We start from the raw sequence: 24,015 nt of genomic DNA on the forward strand, positions 1-24,015 counted from the left end.
TCCCCGGCGCCTGTGCGACAGCGTGCTCTCTGAAAAATAAAAGAAGTCAAAAAGGAGAGGAGTGTGCCAGCGCTGGGGCAGGACCGCTCCCTCGGGGCTCTGTGCTGCATGGGCTGCACAGCTGCCCCTGCCATGGGGCCAGCTCAGGCTCCCCGTGGCCCCGGGCCAGCGTGGGTCGTGGGTGCACAGTGGGAGCCTGCGAGGAGGCTGCTCGGTTTGCAGCGGCTCGCATCCAGCCCCCGAGGGGGGACACAGCTTGGGTGGCAGCACCTTTGGGGCACTTTGGGGCTTGGCCACGTCATTACAGATGGCACCTCCTGACTCCTGGCGTGTAGCATCCTCAGGGCTGAACTTCGAGGGGAGGGAAGGCACCTTGGAGTCCATCCCGTTAACCCGTTCCTGGAGGCGGCCGGCTCGTTTCCAGGCTGCCCTCGCTGCTGTCCCCGGGGCGGGGCCGTGCCCGCAGCGGGGCCGTGTTGTTGCAGCGGGGCCCCCCTGGAAGATCAACGCTCCCCGGCCCGGCCGCGCAGCACGGCGCAGGAACTCCCCCGCAGGCCGGGGCTCGGCGGGGTTGTTTGCTCTCGGCTCGAGCCCGGGGCGCAGCAGCGCTCAGCGCAAATATTGATACGGCGAGAAGAAAATTAAAATAAATAATAATAAAAAAAAATTAAAAAAAGAAAAAAAGCAGCACGCGAAGCCCCCCCCCGGGGGAGGGGTGCGGGCAGAGGCCGGGCCGAGGGGCTCCTGGCGCGGGGCCGGTGCGGGGGGCGGCGGCAGTGCCCGGCGCGGGCAGCAGGGGGCGCCGTGGTGCAGCGGCGGCGGGGGGCGGCCCCGGGCGGCTCCGGGCGGCGGCGGCGGCGGAGGGAGCAGCGAGGCGGCGGGTCCGGCCCGGCCTCTCCGCGCCATGGGCTGCCGCGGCGGGCAGCGCCGCAGCCGCGGGGGGCACGGGGAGGAGGGCAGCGGGGCCGCTGCGGCGCCGCCCCGCCGGTGCGCGTAGGGCAGGACCCCCCCCACGGCCCCGCCCCGCCCGGTGCTCCGCAACTCCCCGGCACCTGTTGCTGCCCGCGCCCCGCCGGGCTCCCCCGCGGCGGCCGCCTCGCCGCCGGCATGCGGAGCGCCCGGCCGGCCCGCGGGCTGCTGCGGCGGCGGCGGGGCGCGCCGTGATGGGCGGCCGGGAGCGGGACGGCGGCGGTGGCTGTGCCCGCGGCCGGCACCCCCCGGCGGGGCGCCCATGCTCTGCTCCGCCTCGGCTCGCCGGGCGCCCGCGCCGCTGCGCTGATGCCTTTCTCGGGCGAGGAGCGGAGCTTGCAGGGGATCTACAAGCCGGCGGAGGGCCGGGCGGCCGGCGGGGCGGGCGGCTGCACCGAGTGCTACACCAACCGCTCCTTCCTCTACGACGATGGCAGCGCCCACAGGTACCCGCCGGGGGACGTGGGCTGCGGGCGGGGGTCGGTCCGTAGGTGTCGGGGGGGTCCGTGGGGGGTCCCCCGGGGCTGCCTGTGCTGCCGTCGGGTGGAGCCGCGGGGCTGGGGGAGCGCGGAGCCCCCCGCGCAGGGCCCAGGGGAGCCCCTTCCCTCCCCGCCGCCCGTGCCCGGGGAAGCCGCGCCGCTGCCGGGACCCCTCGGGGGGGAGCCGGGCTGGGCCCGGCAGGACCCTCTGCCCCCATTCCCACCGCCCTTCCCCTGCCCCGAGCCTGGGAGAAAGTTTCTCGACACTTCCAGGCCTGGCTGGGGTCCCCTGCGAACACCCCTCTGGGCAACATCGCCTTGGGAGTGGAGTGGTTAGAGGGTGCCTGGGGGCAGGGGGTGCTCGGAGACCCCCGAGTTGTTCCCGGTCGTGTCCTTCGTGGGAAAAGGGACGATGCTGCCCCGCGGGCTGAGGATGTGCTCCGTGGTGTGCAGGTCGGGCAGTGCTGTGGAGGAGCTGCTTTGGCTGAGCCCTGAAGCCACCCCAAAGCCAGAGGACTAAAATGCACGTAGGCTAAAAGGCTCCATTTCCATAGGTGCGTGGCAGCCCGCGCTCCAGCTTTGGGCTGGTTTTATGCTGAAGTTATAATGTCCAGTAGGAGGGAGGGGCTGCGGTGTAGAAATGAAGAGGTGCTCAAAGGGGATCAAAGGGACATGATGCCACTGTCCTCTTGTGCCCAGGCAGCAACAGACATGTCTTGCAAGGGGACAAATGCTCGTTGCTGAAGTATCCCAGCTTTTCCTGAGAACTCCTTTATATTATCATTGATTATATTTACTAGCGTGGCTCTTCTGACTGTCACACTCATCAAATGTCAGCTTAAATGAGCAAATTAATGTGTGTATCAATTCATTCTTGGCAGATAAGGACCTTGGCTGGGTTTGTGCCCTGGGCTGCTCAGCTGGGTTTTTTTATGTTGACATCTGCTCGCTGTGGTTAGGGAGAGCGTCTTGTATTCCTAAAAGCCTGGATGGAAAAGAAGGAACAGTGTATTCAGTGAACTGTAACTTTCAGTATGTTGCCACTGACTGGGTGGTTGGTAAAATCCTTGGATATTGGTTCTTGGGATTAAGTCCCTCATCATTTCCCTCTGTGCTTCTGACAGAGAGGACAGCAATGTCCTCTGCGGCCAAGGCACCGTGGTGCCTCGGGAACCAGGACCACCTGACTCCTCTTGCCTTGGGCACGCCAGGGTGGCTGCGGAGCCACAGGGCCTTCACCAAATCCGATTTCCTCATTTTGCAGCTGTACTCGGTGTGTTTGCAGAAATGACCTCCTTGAGGAGGTTATCGAACGCGTCTGTGTTGGGGGAGAGATGAGGGATCAGGCTAGAGATGGCAGCTTGCAGAGGGTTCGGACTCCAACGTTACGGGAAAACGATGTTGCTCCGCTCAGACAGCAGTTATTGCTCCTTCTTACTTACATGCAGTACTGCTCGGGGTCATTTATCCTCATCTAATGCACAACAACAAAATCCTTGTCCAAAGGTCTTCCCCTCTGTCTCTTTCAATCTGAATAGAAGAGCTTTGTTTTCTAATTATTATTATACAGCTCAATGTGTTTCTAACCCCCTCTGGCTCTGGAGAGGTTGAAATGCCGTTGCTTTCCGTGGCTTGCCTTGCCTGCCTCTGCGTGCAGCCCCTTTGCTGCCCTTCCAGAGGTTTTGAACAAGCTGGTTGGGGCCCTCAGGACTCGGCAGCTTTATGCGTAGCTGCCTGCTTCCCCCAGCTCCAGCTCGGAGCAGCCTGGATCTCTTAATGTACTTTTTCAGGTGAAGAAGCAGAAAATGATTGTTGTAAAATGCCTGAAGAGAAATGTGCAGGAGCAGGCAGAGCAAAGGGCACCATCTCCCCCGTTAGATGATCCCAGGGGCTCACTGGCTTGATCTGCTGTTTGGTTTCCTCTTGGACTGCAGCATCCCCTTTCAGTGGGTGATCGCCCACATTTAACAACCTGCTGTCACTCAGCCTCTGCCTGGCACAAGCGTTTCTTCCTCACCTCCCCTGGGTTTTACCTCTGCTCAGCTGAAAGGGCATGAAGGCAGCACCCTGCCCATGTCTGATGTGGGCTTTGTGTCTGACGGGTGCACAGTCCCCAGGGGAGACCAGGGCTCGGGACTCCCACGCAGGCTCCTCGGCTTGTCCCCGCTCCGTGCTTCCAGGCGTTTACTCGTAGCTGTAGGTGTGATGGCAGACAAGCAGCCCTGTCACCAGAGGTGTGTGCGAAGGACGTGAGAGCCAGAATATATCTGAGCAGCAAAGATGTGTAACACGTTCAGTGTACCTCCTGCTAAATGTTCAAGGGGGCTTCAGCTGGGCTGGCCCCGTTAAAGTGAACGGAAGCCTCAACTATCCCCTTGCTTAGCAAACCTAGAGATGGCTTAAAAGCTGTGGAAGAGAAATTCCATCTTCTCAGTTGCCTGAGTGAGGAGGAGTGTGTGTGTCTGTGTGCTTTCTCCTGGCCCTCTTTATAAGAGGACAATGGTCCTGAAAGTCCCTTCTAGTCGGAAAGCAAGAGGTTAACTGTAAAAGCACTTGAAAGTATGTTTGGAGAGCAAATACACATTTCTGGCACCCAGAGGGTACAAACAGCCTAAATTTTACTTTCCTACCTCATGGGAAATCTGGGTCAATGTTTGTACAAGGAGCTTGTCTGTCATTTAGGGGCATACAGGATTTCCTCCGGCCAGCAGCTCTGCTTCCTCTGCCTTGCCCATGTAAGGGCACTCTGGGGAGAAGCAGTGATGGATGAGCAGCCATATGAAAGGACTCATGTAAAAATATCCTGCACAAGGAAGGGGGCTTGCTGGAGAAGCAGGGACGTGCGAGAGGAGACTTGGTTTTTCCATCCGCTACCTCCCGCTGCCGTGGCTTATTTAAGAAGAAAAAGGTGAAGGAAGAAGGCATGAGTGATGATACCTGGAGAAGCTGTTTAGGAAGATCACGTCTTTGCGTTAGACGTATGTGGCTTTTCTCATGTCTGTTTTTATAGTGTCTCTTCCAGGAGATCTGTCTGTCTGCTGTACTGCACCGCTCTGCTTCGGTTCAGCGCTGCTGTTTACACTCGGAGTAAGCAGCAGATGTCCCGTGCCAAGCGGGGCGGGTTCGGGTGCCTTGCCATGGATCTGGGAGCAGGACGTGGAGGGAAGGTGGGTCCCAGCTGGAGAGCAGCAGCCAGAGAGACCTGTGGGCACCGCAGGCGTGGCAGCTCTGGACGTACTGGCTAGAGAGGGCTTGGCTTGCGAGGGGCTGTGCTATGGCGGGGTCTGTCCTCAGTCCCCCAAGAGTGGGCAGCCAGGACAGATCGTACTTTCTGGCCTTAGAAATCACAGCAAGATTTGGAGCAGTGGCAGTAAGGTAGAAAATACCTGTAGGCACCTTCTGCTGCTCTGCTCAAAGCCTCCGTGTGAGTCCAAAGCTGGGTGTTTGCCTGCTGTCCTCGCTGAACCCCAGGTGATCGGTGCGTTCCCAGGGCTGGGTCTCTAAGAGAGCTTGGGAAAGTTGATCTGAAACCATGAAGGATATGAATGCAAAAGAATAAACCAAATGAAAAAGAAAAAAGCATTGATTAAACTGGATTCTCGCTCAGTGTGAACACTCTCATCCAGGCTTGGGTTGATTTTCCCATGGCTTCTTCTGCTGCACTTCAGATGTGTCAGATGGGCTGTCTCAGTTTAGCACAAGGATGGTCCCTGCAGCTGAGAGCCTGTTGCTGTCTCCTGTTTTCCATTTTCTGGAAATGAATGGGAAGATGCTTCTTTGGCAGAGCTCGCACTGAACCAGACTCTGTAGCTAATTAATAACTGGTTCCTCCAGGCAGGATTACTAGCTTAGACATTTATCGGCTTCCAAAAAGTCAGCCTTGTGGATTGCAACAACTGTTGCTCTGGCTGCCTGTGGGGATTATGGCCTCACTGTTCTAGGAGAAATTGCAATAGGGAGCTATAAAACTACAGGGCCAAACCCCCTGTATTTTCAGAGTGTTTGTGTAGCAGAGATAAGGAATTCTGCTCTTGTTTTCCTCAGCTGTTTAGGGAAGGGAAGCGTGCGGCTCTGGCAGGAGTCTGAAATCCGGGGCTCAACAGGGCTGTCAGCAGGTCGTGCTGCAAAAACTGCCCCAGGAGAGCACCCGCCAGCACACCTGGGGCAGTGGGAAGGGGTTTCGGGCCCCCCCTGCTATTCCATGTAATGAAGGGCCCCCGACATGCTGAATGTCCTCCTTAGAAACTACCACTGGATTCTGGCACGGCTGTGTTGCCCTTCGCTGGAGAACAGCAAAGTAGGTCATTGCCTGTGCTCAAGGCTCTTTCTGCTCTGCAAAAATATTTACACCATCTCTTTGAATCCTCCCAATTCTCCATCCGCGGCCCCTTCCTGACCCCCACGCCTGGTCCCCAAGTGCTGCACGCAATTTGTTTTGGAGCCTGTTGGCGTTTCTCTTGCACCCATGCCAAACTGTGCTGGAGTGTGGAACATCTCATTCATCCTTCTTATGAATAAAAACAGGCAAAGAGCCACACTGGGTCTGGGCACAGGTGCCTCTGGCCTGGTGCCCTTCGACAGCGGCCGGTGACAGGGACAGAGGGCAGGTACGGAGCAGCCCTTCCCGGGGCTGCGCTGCTGCAGCCTGTCGGGTCGGGATCCTGAGCTGGAAGTTGTACCCAGAGGTTGGGCTTGCAAGACATGTGGATGCCTCCCCTGGGCTTTGCCTGGTCCCTCTTGAACCCACTGGTTCTTTCTGCCTCCGCAAGAGGATGTGACTGCTGTGGTGCAGCTGCTCTTTGGGAAAACGTGCTGCTTTTCCTTTGAGCCTGCTGCCCTGGGATTTCCCCGGGTTCCTGCAGCTCCTGTGATGTGCTTTTGCTCCCTGGTCGTCTGCTCTGATTTCACCTGCCTTTCATCACGGCTCTTTCCAGGCTAAAGGCTCCTCCTGATCTATTTAGTCTCTCCTTGAACAAAATGCTTTGTGTCCCTACAGCACAGATCTGCAGCTCTCTCTGTTGCCCCTCTCTGTGCCGTATCACCTCTGGGGAGGGGAGCCAGCACTGTGTGTGGCTCCGTGGTGGGTTTAGCTGCAGTGTCACGGCCTCTCCCAACGTTTTGGGGTTTGACCACCACCGACAGTCAGCTGTGGGCTTTGTGGTATTGTCTGCTGTGACTTCGGCTCTTTTCTGAGTGCTAATTTGCTGACCTTCTAGTGCCTGTGCAGGAAGGTGATCCCCCCCTGCCCCTTTGGATTAATTGGCATTTATTGATGCTAATTTTTGTCTGACATTTTATCATTGGGTCAGTCAGTGCTGCAAGATCCTCCCGCAACTGTTTACAGTCAGGTTTAGGTTTGACTGGGTAATTTGCAGTCATCACCATCACTTCTGAATCCCTGGAACAGCAGAGAGCCTTGTGGGACCCTGCAGAAGATGTTTGCTTCAGTGTTCCCCTTCTGTTTGTCTCCTGTCTTCTAATCCAGGAGACATCCCCCGCTCCGTCCCGTCGCATCCTGGTCTGGCAGGTGGGTTGACAAGCCTGCCTCTCGGGGTTTAGTTCTATAAGTCTTTGTATCCTTGAACACAAAAAGACTCTTCCTCCTCCCACGTCTCTCTATTATTTTCTGTTTTCAATAGAAGGCAGTGTGCTGCAGGGGTCTGGAGCGCCGAGAAGTTTCCTCTCCATGCTTCATCCCTAGCTGCTTATAGCAGTCTGGGGCTGTGCAGAAGGCAGAATTTTCCCAGCAGATCATTAGCAAGAATTAGCACTTTCCTGATCTTGCAGCGTTTTTTTTTTTTTTTGATGTGAGCCTGAAAAATACTGGGCACTGGCAAATTTGGTAGAGGGTATAACAGCTTGGGGTGAGGGGGAGTGAGACACTGCCAGGATGGTGTGCCGTGGGATACTGGATACACTCCTGTGAATAATGATTCTGGAGAGTAACGAGCTCTGCCTTGAGAGCATCTCCTTGCTCATCCTGATGAGAGCTGGCAACAGATAGCGTTGCCCTGCTTGCAACCGGTCATCTACCAAGATGAGGGGTTTGGCTGGTTCCCAAGGTGGAGAGGGTGACACTGGTCCCAGGTAAGCTCCGTGTGGGAGGGGAAGCCCAGGAAAAAAATGGATTGGGCAACAGCAAGAGGGCAAAGGACTGCTAAGCCTCTCTTCAGCTGGAGGTGAGCTCTCCTGTCTCCAGGCTGGAGGAAGGCAGCTGCCGTTGCCTGCAGAAGGGTGCACTGGCAGGAGCGAGGCTGATGGAGCGATAGGATTTGTGGGGACCAAGAAGGGTCCTCATGGGAGATTATAACTGGCCAAGACCCACTCGGGTTTCTCCCTTCCTTGCGGTGCCAGCTGCTGGAGCAGGGACCTGCGGGGCAGCCGAGGGGTAAGTCTGGGCGGTGAGCGTAGCTGCGCTGGGATGAGCGATACCTAATGGTTGTGACTAGAGACTTGCTGTGGTGTTGGTAGGAATTCTGTTCCCCTTCTTAAGCAGGTAGCAGTAGAGGGTTGGCTGCTGGCTCCAGGAACAGAGCCGGAGGATGTGACAAGTGAATTGCTCTCTTTTTAGTTTAATAATCTGTTTAGGTTTAAGATTTTTTGTGGTTGGTTGGCATGAGTCATGAGCCTGGTGTTATCCCTGTGTGCAACAGCCCCCCGTCATTAAAGGCCGGGTGATTTCCCGGGGGAGCCTGGTGTCCCCGGCCTCCGGACTCCCCAGTGGGACTGATGGGGCCCTGCAGTCAGGGAACATTTCTTACTTCCAGCAGTGTGAGTCCTTGTTGCTTGATTTCTTGAGCATCGGGGGTGATTCTGCTTTTAAATGAACTTGCATGTGCTCCCAGGCCACCTTGCGAACCCAATACCCTGATAAGGAAAAAAAAAGGGTCGTGTCATTGCTGAGGCAGGGCTGGGTACTCTGGGAAACCTTCTCCTCAGCATATAGCTGCTGCAAGGAAGATATAGTTTAATGTTGTAATCCATAAATAGCCCTGGAGACTGCTGGGTCAGGAATTTCCCGGCAGGGTTAGTGACCGTGGCTCAGCAGACTGAGTGTGTTTTGGATTTGCCCCTCCTTCCGAGGCTGTTCATGGCCGAGATGCTGGGAAGGCGCTGGGATCAAGTCAGTGCCCTGCAGGATGAGATGCACGTCACGAGATGAATCCTGTCCATGTGCCACTGTCTCGCTTCGCCGGTGTGGCAGCCCCAGCCCTGGCTTGAGGAGAGGGAGCCGGTCCCCTCACCTGCCAGGAACCATGTCAAGGGTGTGTAGGATGCGCTTCCCTTCCCTTCTTCCTCCCGGTGTTGTCTGGACTTTGCAGTCACCAGGGACATCAGCGTGACTTGTTTACCTTTGCTTCTGCTGGCAACACCCCAGCACCACCCAGGCCCTCCCTGCAGGATGCTCTTGAGGAGGCTGCCTGTGCCACTCGTGTGCTCCATGTGCTGTGGGGATCAAAGAAGGGTGAGAAGACTTCTCGGCAGGGCTTTGCTTTCCCTGCTCTTTGCCCTGTTGTACAAAGTGTACGTGTGCATCAGGCCAGACGGGAGCGGGGAGACGTGGGGCTGAATTGCTAATATGGGGTTGTCTAATAAGAAAAATGGCTCTGGCCCTGGAAGGTACAATTTCTACTTTTATCTTCTAGAAAATAGCATTGCCAGTGGGGGGAAGGCTCGTGGAGCTTTGCACTGACTCATGCTTCCTGTTCATTTTCAACGTGAAATACAAAAAAATGCTAATTTTTCTGGGAGGCCTGTGGTGCTAAATTGCCTCCGCCCGTGGCAAGCGAAGCGATGGATGGATTTGTCACAGGGCCCAGCAGTTCTGTAGAAGTTTTGAGCAACAGCAGCCCCTGACGTGGCGAGTCCAACTGTCCATGGAGGTGCAAATTTGTTGTACCCACAAAGCACGACTTGGGCGAAAGCTTTCGCTTTCCAGAGTATCTGGAAATCCTGACTTGGATGTTATTGTGGGCCTGCTCACCTCCCTTGGAGCACTTTGAGCTCTTTGAATGAAAAAGGTATAAAATCCATGGCCAAAGCTGACAAAACCATTAAATGAAATGGAAGGCAGTTGTTTGAGGACACAGAAGTGTTTGTGAAGTAGAGAAAATGACCTTATTAAAGGAAATAGACCCTCCCCATCTTTCAGTGTTTCCCCTTTTCTGTGTCAAGCTCAGGGCGTCAGTGCCTGCAGCTTCAGCATTGGTCTTTTTAGCTCTTTTTCATACATCATCAGAGAGTAACTTTGCAAGTTCATTAGTTCATCCTTCCTGTCCCCGTGGTTTGATCTGGGGGGCTGCCTGCAATAAATGCTCCTTTCACATGGTTGTTCCACGTAGATGTGGCAGGGGCAGGCTCTGCTCATGCAGTGTTTGTGCTTCTTATTGATTATCTTTAAAGCTGGGAGTCATTCTGATTGCAATGGCTTATCGCTTGGTCATGGGACTTGTGCTTAGAGAATGGAAGAGGTGTTTTTAATGTTGTGTCTTGAGGAGAAGGAACCCTGGCACTTGGCCTGCGTGTGTGCTCCTCCCCAGCATGGCCCTTCTCAAGGCTGTTCAGGCCATTCCTTGGTGTAGAAGATCTTCCCATGGCTCTGGACATGTCGTCTGGGTTCCAGGACTGCTGATCTCTATGAAGGGCATCAATATGACCTTCAGGGAGGGAGAGGGGATGGTGTGATAAGAATCTGAGCCTCTTGCTCCGACAAGCTGGGACATAACTGACAGTGACGTTCGCTGGTGCTCACAGGGAGATAAGGAACACGTGCCGCTGCTGAGGCGGTGGCAGAGAAAGCAGCTCTGTGCCTGCGATGAGCACCCCAACTCTTCCATGGGGACGTCCCTGCAGGGAGATCCTGCCGTGGAAGCTGCTGAGGTTGGTGTCCGGGGCAGGGCGATGCTGAGCGGTGTGCGAGGCACGCCTGTCATGGGACCCGGCCTGCACGCGTCTTTGCCCACGCGTGTGCAGATCTGCTGCTTTCCCTCCCTGCGTGGTCTTTGCCCTCTCCTCTGGCTGGGCTGTGTCATGCTGCCGTGCCAGCTCGCTGCCTCTCCTTGCCAGGAGCTGGCGTGGGAAGGGGGGGGTCCTGCCTCCAGCCTGGCTCTGGAGACCGAGCATGCGTCTCCCCACGCGCTGGGGCCATTAGGAGACCCCACAGGGATGTCACTCAGAAGCAAAAAAAAAACAAAACAAAACAAAAAGAGAGGGGGGAACAACTGTAACCTGGTAACCATAAGAGCTGTGGGAGGAGAAGCAAATAGAAGATGATTGTATATATTTTAATAAATATAGAAAAAGAAAGGGCAGAATTTCCTGTATGGCTTTGTTCGTCAGAGAGGCTCTTGGAGCCTGGTGGTTGCTGAGCTTGCCTTCACCGATGGAGCAGGGATGCAGGGCCAGACTCTGCAGCCACGGCTGGTGAAACACTGTGGCAGGGAGGAGAGGACATGGCAGGGTCCTTGCTGCCCTGGGGCAGCCTGGTTCCGAGAGCCCTCGTGAGAAGCGTCCCATCCCTTGAGTGCAGTCTAGACACCGTTGCCCTCTGATGGGTCTGGGCCAGCAAAGAGCAGCTGGAGGCTCCTGCCCCACCAGGGCTCATTTGCTGCCCCAAAGGCTGGATTTAGCCTGGCCGCAGTGACGGCCAGGCTGGCTTTGCCTCTCTAACACCAGCTTGTGCCCCAGCCCCACGTCTCTGCTGACACCAAGAGAAGGGCCAGACCCTGAGCATGACTCTCGCTCCACCATTGCTGTCAGCCAGGGGTTGTCCTTCCCATCCCTGCAGAGGTGATGGGAGGCACAGCAACAGCTGGCTGCCGTGTTGCAGTGTGTGCTGGGTGCTGAAGCTTGAGGAAAAGTGGCTTTGCCTGGGTGGAGGATGTTGAGCTTGGACACGAGGTACCTGCTTTCCTGCCTACACATCCAGACTCCTGGACTAACACCAGGGAAAGGATGGAGTGGGTGGCACTGGGAGCTCCTGATGGTGCCTGGCAGGTTGGGGCAGTTACATCATGTGGGTACCAGAACGTAGGGTTGTGGATCTGTTGATGACCCTGGGCGGTGTGGGATTGGTTCATGGTGGGAAGCAGGAGGTTACTTGGTGCTTTCTGTGGTGTGTAGCATGCAAGGAAGCAGTAGAGGAACTTGGGTTCCTCTGAGGGCATTTCCTCTGAGGCAAAGCTGCCACTTGAGTGCTGGGAACCTGGACAGCCTCTGATGAGCTCCCCAGGGCACACACGTTGCAGAACCCCCGTGGCCAGGCGCAGCCCTGGCTGGCACAAGCAGATGTCTGGGCTGTCACTGGTTTTCTGCCTGCGTTTCCAGTCTCAGGGGATGGTGCTGGCAGCAGCGTCGCTTTCCTGTGTGCCCCGGGTGGAAATACAGCAAGGGAAAAACGCGATTGCGACCAGCCCATGCATGACAAAGCTTATTGAAGAGACCCAAGGTTGGCGCAGCTCTGAGGCTCCTGCTAGAGCGTGCTCCAAGGGGCAGCTGTGTGAGCTAAACTGGGACGGTGGTTGTGTCTATCTGTAGTTTAACAGCAGGAGAGATCAGCGGGGAGATCTGGTTTGGATCACACTCAGCTTGATCCCAGCTCCCGTGTTCCCAAGAGGCTGAGCAGTCTGGTGTCCCCTCCCAGCGTGCCCGTCGCTGCCGGGGAGCTGGCCAAGCTGGGGGAGAGGCGGTGTCGTAGCGAGAAAGTGGAAGAGTGTTGAGGTTTCCATATGCTGTTCACAGCGTGCGTTTTTAGTGGTACGTGGTTCTGGAGGAAGGAAGGAAAGGGAAGATAAAAATAAAGCTGCAGTCCTGTATTTAGCTGTAAACCGCTTCAGGATATTTTTTTTCAGTAGTATTTGAAGGCTATGCAATAAACAAGCTTGTTCATGAGTGTTTTATTTTATACCACTACTGCTTTGAAGAGGTAGCTGGGTTGCTGTGGCATGTCTGTAGCTCAGAATCCCTATGAGGTGCAGAGGAGGGTTGCAAATTCTCTGTGCCCATGTCAGGAGGTCTGTGTGCAGTTTCTAAGACACCAATATGCAACATATCTTAAAGTCACTGTGTAATTGATGGAGATATCTTTAATAGTGCATGCAGTATTTGTCTTACTGAACCTTCATCCAGAATAAACAAATATGCCAAATTTTTAAAATTCTGAATTATTTAATGGGCTAGAATAAGAGAATATATTCAAAACGTAGCTGCTGCTCCAGATGGGAGAAGAAACTCAGATGCAAATATGGAGCAGAAATTGTGTTTCCAGAGATACTGATACAATTGGACTTTACTACGATTTCGTACCACTAATGAAGGACAGGGGTAAATATTTGCTTTGTTTCATGAATCTGACGCATGATCTGAGGCCAAGAGAGATGGATTAATTGGGATTGAAAAGAATCCTGCGGAGTTTAAAAAAAACTCCACCCAAACCCCAAACCACAAGTGTCTGACATTTGAAGAGGATGGTTGTGTATAGCTCCTTTAAAGAGGCCCTTAATAATCGATGGAGGTTACTGTGGGTGACAGTCTCCTTCAAATGCAATTATAATTGCTCACATTTGGACTTAGGCACCTGGCTCCCTGCTTTAAAGTGTGCTTTATAATAAGAGAGTGGATGATTTTTAAAATTTATTTTTTCTCTCCCTGGAAGTCCAGTTTCAGGATGCTGTCCTGGCCTCACAGAGATAAAGAAACTCACTTTGGCTAGAACTTTGCTGGAGGTGGCCTGGTGAGAGTATGCTCCTGGCATAATTTATCATAGTTAAGCTCTAAGAGAAAAGACTTAATTGTGGCTCTTCTGTGATTAGATTAATGTTAGGTCCTCCTTTACAATGTGAGCTCGAGATGCTCAGCTAACTTCTGTGCTTTTATCAGTCGATCCAGAGGGAGTCCTTGACAGTAGTTTGGCTTGATTTCCCTTAAAGACCAGGTTTTGGATCAATGTTTATCATAGAATAACCTCCCTGATGCCCAAGGCCCTGCACAGATGCGTTACGCAGTGCAGAGCCTCGGCTGCAGTGTGCATGTGGCAGCTAAAAGGAATTGAAAAGCTCTGGGGGTAGAGAATTAAGTGGCAAATAACATCAGTGAAAATCATCCAAAGCTCTGAGAGTGAGCTCTGTTATCTTCTGGGGCTGTGTTCAGCAGGAATTTCGCATGCTGGTTGCTCTCTCAGAAACTTGGGAACAGCAGCTGAATAGGACTTTGGAACCTGGTCAGCTGGGAGCTTATTTACAGGGGTTTGAGTTGTTTGTTAACAGTACAAGACAGTCTGGGGAGCCTCAGATCACATCTCTGCAGCCAGCAGCAAAAACCCTAGATGTCTGCTTGTTGCCAGTTTAGTATTCAGCTGTTTGAAGCTCTTTTGCCTGTATATAGCTTATGCAGTACGCACTGGAGGCAACGCTGTGGGAAGGTGGTAGGAGTGGGCTGGAGAGGCTTTGGGTGAGACCCTTGGAAGTACATCTGGCAGGAGTAGGAGCCTTTCACACTCCAAAGTTAACATGTGAGGGACAAAGAATCAGCTCGCTGCAGAGGCACCGCGTCTCCTCTTCCAAGCTCTCCCTGTCCTTCCCACTTTCCACAAAGGGTCTGTGAAATTGGAGTTACTGTTATGGCACAAACAGATTTCACTGATGAAGCCAGAATGCAAAGGATCAGGACCTGTGGTCTTGCTGTGTGTGTCTGTGTGCTGGCTTTACAGCATTGAATGGCTTTGTTGCCTTGTGAAGGGAAGTTTCAGCTTAACCCCGATCTGTTATAATTAGTAGCTCTCGCTGACATGGGGAGCAGCATAGTACCCGTGTTCTGGTTGGTAAATGTGGTTTGAAAAAGGAGAGCAAAGACAAGCCCTTAACCCCCTGAAATGTTTGAGAGCTGGTTGAGTTTCATCTCTTCTGTGTGTGGCAGGGCAGACTGCATGTAGCTGGCCGTACACAGCTGTCTTTGAGCAATCACCTTGGGTCTCTCCCAGGCACCACGATCCCCCCATCCCTTGATCAGAGACATCAGCGTGCCGAGGGATGGGTGATATATCCTCCCGGCCACGACACTTGGCAGCTGGACAGATGACTGACTCATCAGTGTTTGCGGTTTCTCATTTAATACTGGGGCTGTTCAGATGATTTAAGTGCCAGCAGTCCAGAGAGGAGGTTGTGCTTCTGCTTCCAGCACGCTCGTGGAGCCGTCGCGTTGTGTGCCTCCCATCCATACTTTTCCTTGCGGGGGGAGGCTGGGGGTGGATCTGGGTTTGGTTGTCAGCTGGAGATCTATCTTGTGAGCGGTTTTATTTCCTCCTGACGATTGGGCTTTTCCATTGGCTCCTCTTGCTCTCTGTTGTCCGCCTGCTGAGGAGCAAATGTCCTGTGCACAGCGCTGCCCTGCGCAGCGGGCTGCGGGGCGCTCTGGGGGACCGCGCTCCGTGCCGAGCCCACCCCGCCGGCCCCTCGCCTGAGGCCGGCAGAGCCCCTCGCCACCCATGCCCCCGGGGGGAGCGCTCTGCAGGGGGGGCATCGCCGCCTGCCCCGCAATGTAATTGCTGCCGGCGGGGTGCGGGTTGCGCGGGGCCGGCCCGGGAGGAGGTGCCGGGGAGGGGGCGGGGGCGGGCAGGGCAAGGCAGGGCGCTCCCCCCCATTGCCGCTGCCCCTTTCTCTCCCGCAGGCTCTCGTCGCCCGGCGGCTGCGGCGGCGGGAACGGCGGCGGGAGCCGCAAGAGCGGGGTCATTCTGGACATCGCCGCCCTGAAGATGACGGAGCTGGAGTCTGAGGTGCTGCCCCTGCCGCCCCGGTACCGCTTCCGCGATCTGCTGCTGGGGGACCAGTCCTTCCAGAGCGACGACAGGTTCGGGGCGTACCGGGGGGACAGCGGGTGGGGGGGCACGGGGACACAGAGACCCCGGGAGGGGGGTAGGGAGAGGGACACATACCCGGGGACACACACTCCCTGGGGATGGGGACACGCACCTGGGGTTGGGGACACAAACATGGGACACAAGCGGATTCCCCCCCTCCGGGTGGGACACTCGCGCAGCGCGGGGGTGTGTGTGGAGCGGGGGGACACGGAGCTCTCCGCGGTGCTGAAGCGCGCCCGGTGCGGAGCTCTCCGCGGTGCTGACGGCGCGGCTGCCTCGGTGGGCGGGGTACGGGTACGGCTGGCGGGCGTTGGGGTGCGGGAGTAGTCGGAGTCCGCGGGCGTTGCGATGTGTTCACAGGAACCAGTGGTCAAGCCGGGACGAGGGGGCACTGGGATGTGTGTGGGGATACTGGGGATGGAGGCCACTGGGATGCTTTGGATAGTAGGAGCCAGGAACGCGTGGGTGTTCCAGGGCTGGTGGCCATGCCGTAGATGCTGAGCACTGGGAGTTGTGGGTATACTGGGCCAGCAGACATCGAGATGTGTGGGAATGCTGGGCAGCTTGCTCTGTCTGGGAGTCCCATCAAGGGGTGGCAAGGAGGAAAAGAAACCACTGTCTGGGAGATGCGTGGGATACAATTGGTGAGGTGAGGGGCTGGTGAAACTCCCTGCTAAGACGTATGCTGAGTTTGGGCTGAGCGCATACATTTCTTTAAGAGGTAAGGCTCATCCATCCTGTTCTCAGAGGCTGTTTTTGCAGCGGGGAATGCTGATGGGAGCAGAGTGACTCTAAAGAGCTGCTGTGGATGTGGCACAACTCCCCCTTTCTTGGGCTGTCTAGAGAAATGGCCTTTATGGGGTGAGCGCCAAGCCTGCTATTCCTGGCTGCCTGGCAGGGATTTATTACCAGGTTGAGTGAGCTAAAGCAAAAGGAAGAATGCAATGAGTGGCAAGTGAATTCCATGAGCAGAGCAGTTAAATGGAGAGGAACAAGAACAACCCTCCCTTCAGCTCTGTTCATATCATAAAAATCAAGGAGCTACAGTGCTAATGGAGAGTCAATAAGTTTGTCATCTTTTCCCACCAATTAGTTGCATGATGTAAACAGAGAGAGCTGTAACTCTTGTTGAAAAAAAAAACCTTCAATTGCTGGTGAGTTAGCCTTTGTGTTGCTGCTGTGTATTTGGTATACCTGCATCAAGGCTTTTGTGTATCTGTATTAAAAGGTAGTTTCATTTTTTTTTTATGTGTACAAGTGTCATACAAAAAAAAAGTGAATTTGGGTTTGAGAATGTGGGATTTACAAATGTTCTAAATAAGAGTTCCTAACTTTTATAGCTGCATAAGAATTGGTCTTTCTCGAAAATGAGTCTGTGATCCTCAAGATATTAAAGCCCCAATTTCCTTAACAGGTACTTAAACATTAATATAGTTTTATGGCATCAGGTGGAAGGCTGATTGGAAATTCCAATGCAGAAAATGTCTTGATTTCAGAATGGTTATATGGCTTATTTGGATAAGTTTGGCCTTTAGACTTTTAATAATTTTTGTATTTAAGTATTTGGATGGATCTGAAATACAGAAGATGACAATTGCAGATTGTGTGTTTTTTCTGCATGTCACTGGTATTACTCTTTAGTCTTAATTTTCATCTAGATAAGAGTGTTTCTGATTCAGAATCTCTCTTTAATTTTAGTGTGGAGATACTCTGGATTATTTTGGTAAATTAATTAGCCTTATTTCTCAAGTTATCTTTGTTTCACTGGCTTTATATGCTTCTACCTTTAGTTGTTTGACTTTCCTCTCCAAGTAGAAAATATTGAAGACTTCACAGTGTGTTTAGGAATGCAAATCTATGAGCACACGTTTGCTATTCACATGTAGTCCTCTTGGCTTCACTGGGAGTTGAGATGAGCCACTGCCGTAGGCTTTTGGAAATGTTGCTATTAGGCCTCAGTTTCAGTCCAAGTCATTAATGATACCGGGACCTTACAGATGAAGCAAGCTCCCTGGAGTAATTATGACTAGTAGATTAGTCTGTTCCAAGCCAACTGAATAAGGAGCTGATTTAGGCTAGCAGGAGAAAAGCAGAAAGCCTTTTAGGCTTTGCTGTCCGTATAAATACTAAGCAGCTCAGAGATGTGCTTTGAAGAGCTTTGTTACAGCACTGACAGGAATGTGGTATCTCACTGCTGAGGAAAATTCCCTCAAGTAAACAGTATGGGAACTGTGAATGGTAAAATAGAGCTCATTGGACTTACAGATGTAACACTGAAGGAAAACACCCATAGCGCTAAATATCTCATTTATTTATAAAAGCAATGCTAAAAACATTAGCATCTCAATATCTGCTTTTGAAAAACTCCCCTAGAATGATAGTGTGCTGATGAAAGTGAGGAGGTTTCTGGGGTCAGCAGGAGACTGAAAGGATGGGAGGCCGTAAAGGAATCCAGGTTTTGCTGCTTCTGGCAAATTAGAACTGCTTCTATTAGAGATGTTTTAGTCCATCCTCGCCACAGAGGATGCTGAGGAGACACCAACACTGGCCTGAGGTAAGAGAATGAGGTAATGCTGGAGCTTGAGGAGACGAGAGCTTGCTGGAACAAGTAGATAATTAGAGAGCTGTGGTATGGCAGGAGGAGAGAGCATGTCCAGATAACCCACGGAATTGAAAGAACTAATCAGTGAATATGAGGTGGAATAAGTAAAACAGGCTGCTCCTATTTTCCTTTTCTTTTTGGAATGTGAAAGGTGAAGACAATCAGTCTAACTGAGTAAGGCTTACTCTTTGGCAGGTAGACTGATTGACATGAGAATTAAAGTAATACTTTGAATGTTGTGTGGAGGATGGTAATAAACCAGCCAGGAAGCAAATAGGAAAAGACTGGCTGGAAGAGGAATGGGGGAGGTAAATGGATTTGTGCAACAGCGAGAGAAAAGCCTACTGACAAGCAAATCTAGAGTTGTCAAATGGAAGTGCTCCTTCCATCATCATCTCCTTCATCTTTGGAACTCACTACCACGAGGCATCTGGAAGACTTTGGGCTTACCTGTATTTGAAAGCAGTGAAACTGTGTTTAAATACCATGCTTGACATTTTTGCAAGGCAGGTCTTGAGGTTACAGAAACAGGATTAACTGTCATTCAGCTCTAAATTTCCAGAGGATACAAACTGCTGTCCTAGGGCATAAATCTGACTAATGGGGACCAGGAGGTAATTTCTCCTTTGGGGAGGGAAGGTTCTTTTTGGGAACATTGAAGTTGCCTCAGTTGTCTGTCTCCAGTTATGGGAATCCTCTGTGCAGTGGTACCTGTGTGTGTAGGAGCCAGGCCAAGGGGTGCTGCTGGAAGGGAGAAGGAGCTGAATGTAGCTCCCATCAGTGCTGCAAGTTTGGCCTCTGTGAGGAAGGCTTCTGTTCTGAAGTGATGTGGGTATTTGCTGATTAAAGGCAGCTGAGAAAGCACATCTGCTGAGCTGATAAATATTGTTTTATACCACAAGCTGTGGCATCCCTTTGATCTTTGCTGTCCTGACTACAGCAGTTTTTGATCTCCTGCATTCTCTTTTCTTGGGCAATGCTGACAACTGGGTTGGGGCATGTATAAAAAAAGCCTGTAAATAAAATTAAACTGTATCTCAGAGAAATGCCATTAGAAGCCTAATTTAAATAGTCTGAATACTTTCCAGAAAGTTGTTGTCAGAAGCCACAGTCCTATTTACAGTAGCAAGAAGTAATGGATGTCACTTTGATTAAGTGCATTTTTCTGAGGCTAATTATCAGCAAAGAATCATTTTGATGGATGAGGATGTTTGGAAAAGCTACTTGTGCAGAAGAATTCAATAACATCTCTATAAAAATTTTAACATCTCCTGTTTCAAATCAAAGATTTTTCGGATGTTACATAACCAAGAGAAGAGAGACTTTTAACAACTGGGGCAAATTCTTTCAAGTTTCTGCTTCCAGGTTAGATAGGTTTTGAAAACTTCTTTGTCTGTTAACTGACATTGGGTCTTTGTCTCTTGAATTTGTCACTAAGTGGTGGCTCTGAATCATGGGTTGGATTATACTTGGCACAAGCAAACTGGAGTGCTGAAATATCAGGCTTGTAGGAGCTTATCCTTGCAGTTTTCATGCTAACATGTCCCAAGTGACTTGCTCATCAAATGCATCATTACATTAATGGATCTGAGCAGTTTTGTGTCCCTCTGTCAGGTTCCTTGAATATGTCTGCGGCTGAATCCCCACTTCATTGCCATTTGATTTAATGAGCAATTTCTCTCATTTTATTTGGGAGATGCAGATGCTAATTTGAAAATTCCAGTTTGTATCCAGAAGTTAAAGACATTTATTTCTATGATGGTGAGGTAATGGCCAATATTTTAGCTTCTGGACTGCGGTGTCTGCTCAGGCTGTACCATCTGTGCTTGTGAAGGTTTGTACCTGGGTTTAGGAGATCCAACTCAGATGCCTGTGTGCCACAAAATTCCTCTGGTGAAGGCTCTTCATCTCCCAGTTTGATAACTTGCTTGTGAAAGCAGAATGAAGGTATTTATTGTCTAATACCCATTCCCTCAATACGAGTGTTAAGACCCAGTCTCCCACCAGCCCTGTGTGCCGAATCTCTCAAGGGGTGGCTCAGTCTCAGCTGCGATGCCTCAGCCCAGCTCCAAACCAAGTAATAAATAACACTGGTGAAGGTGGTGGGATCCAAAACAGAAGCTTGGAAGTGCCTGTGTGACCACTTGAATTGAATTGCTTCTGCTCTGCTCTTGCCACCTGGCAAAGCAAAATCATAACATTTGTTAATTGGATTAGGCTGTTTTCCTGAGTCAACGCTTTGTCAGAAAGTTTCTGCCTGACAGTACACAAGCATCTACTCCTGAACGCTCAGCCAGCCTGTGGCAGTAACCCTGCTCCCGGCTGGAGCGATGGCTGCTCTGCGTGGGCTCCTGCTCCTGAGCCAGGCAGCACGGCGAGTCAGGTAGGTGACACCTATTGCTGTAGCTCTTTCAAAAGTAGATGCCTACAGCTCCGCTGTGTCAGCCAAGGCTCTGGACAAGACCAAATTGAGTCCCCAGGTGCCATCTAAGTTGTTGGAGAAGCTGCCAGAGCTTTCTTGGGGGGAGAGTGGGCACAGCAGTCCTCCAATGGGGCTTGTTCCTGCTCTCTGAATGAGTGGGCAGGGGCATCCCAGGCCACCAGGCATGGCTCTGAAGCACGGTGCCTTAGGTCTAGACTAGCAGAGCTTAGAGCGATGTTTGGAAAAAGCACCTGGGGCAGGGCGTTGGCGTACTTAAATGTGCTGCCAGTCCCATTCACCACCTTGCATGGAAGAGTAAACAAGAAGCCTGCAGTCCTGGGTGGCTGGGTCCTCTCCAGCGAGGGTGCTGCAGCAGGTCCTCTCCCTTAACACAGACAAAATCAACATGTGTCGCCACTGCCTTCCTCAGCTCAGCTCTGGATGGGGTACACTGGGGTGAAGAGCGTGTTGGGACAGCTTTATAAACAGGGTATGGGTTTTCTTGTGTTTGTAGATGGCTTCTTTTAATGCCACATAGCATCCTTAATCGTGGTTTGTTTTTTCAGTCGTTCTGAAAGGCTGCAGTGATGATTGCTAACACCGTGTCTTAATTGAAGTGCTGTTTGGAGTTTTTTAAATGGATATTTCCTTGTGGCTATTGGTGTGCCTTTGAGTATTCGTCTTAAGGCAGGCAACCCTGGACATCAGCAGGAATATTAGAAAAGTTATGAAAGTAATAGAAGAAATGCACTTCTCTTATAATTATACCTATAATTTTATAATAAAAAATGTCATTATTTTTGCAGGGATATTGCTTTTACTGTCAGTAACGGACCCTGGCTAGTAATAAAAGTAAGTGCCCGTAGCAGTCTGGTGGAATGAGTGGAGGTGTCCCTGGAGTGCTGCAGTACGTACAGCTGTGCCCTGATGAAAAGGAAGAACAACATTGATTTTCAGTTATTTAGCGCAATTTAACACTATGGGCTCAAATTTCCATCTGTCCCTGGTGTATTTGCTCGGTTTATTTACTTTCACTTTGGTTTCTCTTCCTTTTATTGGGAAGCTGGGCTTGAAAGGGAACATGTTGTGTTTCAGGTTACCTGGGAGTACGTGCCCAAGTGAAGGGGAAAGCATGAGCAAGGGTGGCAGAGGGCCACGTCCCCGATGAGAGCGGGGGGGTGTAGTCCCAGCAGAGACTTGCCAGCTGAGGAGCTGGTTTTCAGCTCTTGCTGTGTGTAAGAGCAAAGGGGAAGGGCAGGGAGGAGTGACAGCAGCGAGCACTCGCTCTCCAGGCGCTCTGCGAGGTGGGCACGCTGTCAGGGGAGCTCCTGGGGGGCTGACATTGGCCTTACTGAAGGAAAATGAAACACATTGGCAAAATGAACATTTTTTTACTCACCTCGACCAGTTGTACAGGACGTGCAGAAAGTCCTAACTGAAAAGTTTCCTGCGGTGAAACTGAAGAAAGGGAGTGCAGACTGGCATGAAAAATGTTGGAGTCTTGGGTCCTACCATGGTTAACGAGGGCAAATCTCCTTCCACGTGTTCTTGGTGTGAGATTGAAGCCCAGTGGGGACATTGCTGATCGCTCCAGCTGCGCATGGGCCTGGTGCACCTTTCTGCTTGGGCTTCTCGGAGCTCCCGTGCTCGGATGGACGGCTGCTTAAACTTGTCGGTTAAGAGCAGAGAACAGAAACCACAAGCGAGCCAGTGGAAGCAGCTTGGTTGCATGTAAGATCTTGGCACAGATCTGCAAGGGACAAGGGAAAGGTGCTCCCCTTTTGCACCAGGGAAGTATCATGAATGTGGGTCTGTGTCTACAGAGCTGGTGATATTTGTCATCGCAGCAAAACCCCGTGTCTGCAGAAATCAATGGGAGTGTTGCCGTTGGCTTGGGCGAGGGTGGAAGGTCAGGCTGAGACCGAAGCTGTCACCGCTGCTGTAGTGACAGTATGAGAAACAACTTGGCAGCTGTAGCTGTAATTGCAGAGAATGCATTAAATTCTTCTGCTGTGTTTTCCCAGCGCTTTATCTCATCGCAGTTGCATCTTTGTTCCCGAGGGAAATAATTTAGTGCCGTTCTGAAGGTGGTGCTCATTCCTTTTCCTCTGCACAACCTGTTCAGTGACTGACTGTGTGTAGGGAGCATCGGAGCTCTCGGGGGAGACAGGGGCTCCACTCCTGCCACGCCATCGCTGCCTTCTGCAGCCAGCAGCGTCCTAATGCTGGCTCCGTTTGGGCGTGAGCTGCTCCCATAGACCCCTGTGTGGTCATGGTAAAATAGATCACAAGCAGAGCTTAAATAAATTGGTTAGTAAATCCCCCCCATACATTCTCCCAGAAGGCATAGCATCTCAGTCTTCATTTTGTGGTGGACTATGCAGCAGAGGGGTTTAGAGAGGAATAAAATGTCTGAAATTTGAATAAAAACATTTATGTTTCTGAGAAGTTCTACCAATAGAGAGGATTAATTCTTTGTTGTCTATTTTCAGCTCTGCTTATCAAAAGAGATGTGAACACATGGCCTGCTGAAGCCCTGCAGCTAGTGCAGATTTCCTTGCCATGCTGCATTTGCCTCTGCTCCACTGGCACTTGCTTGGATCTGTAGCAAAGATGTAGGTATTAATTTGCAAAGAAAATACCTCATGTTCCTCCTGACTGACAGCTCAGTGAATGGGTCATGTAGGCACTGTACAAAGCTCTTGCCAGCTGCCCACAGAACGGTGCTGGCCGCAGCTTGCCCACGAAGGGTTGGCAGTGCAGGCTGCTGGGCAGTGCAAGTCTAAGCAGCACCAGCCTCCAAGTCCCCGAATCTGGAGACTTCTTTTATTATCAGTCTATTCATTTGCTGCATTGCTGTGATAAAAATAATTCTATCTTCCATTCTTTCTTTTCTCTCGAGGAGTTCAGAGTTTAGATTGCATTGCTACGTCATGCTTTGTATAAAATGCTAATGTTGAATTTCATCTGCCATCGTGACCTTATTTCCTTTCTTTGTGGAGCATTCAGTTGCCATTTGAGCAAATTCACAGTTGGCTGTTTTACTGCAGGGAGATGATCAAAGTCCAACGTGCTGGAGAACACAGGTCCTTGGGGGTGAAGGTCTGTGGGGAGGCGGCAGTCTCTGCTCTCTTGTCCTGTCCCTCCAGCCTCATTGTGGGTGTCTTAAAACCTCCCCTGCATAGCCAGAGGGCTGGGAGGAGGTTTCCAGGGTTGTGGGTTCCCTGGGTAGGCTTCAGCATCACCCCTTCGATTATTCTAGACAATAAATGATTGATAATGAAGGAGTTCATGGCGAGAGAGTTGAAATACAGGACTTAAGTCTTGGTGGGACAGATAGGTTGTGGACGTTAGCACCTTACTAGCAGATTAAAATAAAAAAAAAAGCGTGCTTTTCAAATCTCTCAAACTCATAAAACTTGTCCCTTCAAGCAGGAAGCCTGTAGCCGTGGGTGAAGCAATGCTTTGCAACAGTTACATCAACTTGCAAGCGTTTTAAGGAGTTATTTTCTGTTCTAAAGCTACATCAGACATTTGTTGCAGGGGCAGGTGTGCTCTGCAAGGGCCATGCACAGCTTTCTGGAAGAGCTCCAGGAGCTTGGAGTCGGCTTTGTCTCTTTGAACTTGCACCAGGGCTACCATTGCATGGTCTTGCTTATGTCTTCTTCGTGAAGATAGACCATCTGGTTCT

At 51.9% G+C, this 24,015-nt stretch overlaps 1 protein-coding gene across 4 annotated transcripts in view; it reads left to right on the forward strand.

Moving 5' to 3' along the window:
* The first annotated feature begins 15,195 nt into the window (after positions 1-15,195).
* KCNT1 (potassium sodium-activated channel subfamily T member 1) overlaps positions 15,196-24,015 on the forward strand; it is a 58,970-nt gene continuing 50,150 nt past the window's right edge. For all 4 annotated transcript variants that reach the window (XM_068413835.1, XM_068413838.1, XM_068413837.1 and 1 more), the window contains exon 1: positions 15,196-15,290. In XM_068413835.1, coding sequence (XP_068269936.1) covers positions 15,196-15,290 — 95 coding nt within the window. The remainder of the gene's footprint in view (positions 15,291-24,015) is intronic.

Source organism: Nyctibius grandis, chromosome 16 (genome assembly GCF_013368605.1).
Source record: "Nyctibius grandis isolate bNycGra1 chromosome 16, bNycGra1.pri, whole genome shotgun sequence".
NCBI classification, from domain to species: domain Eukaryota; kingdom Metazoa; phylum Chordata; class Aves; order Nyctibiiformes; family Nyctibiidae; genus Nyctibius; species Nyctibius grandis.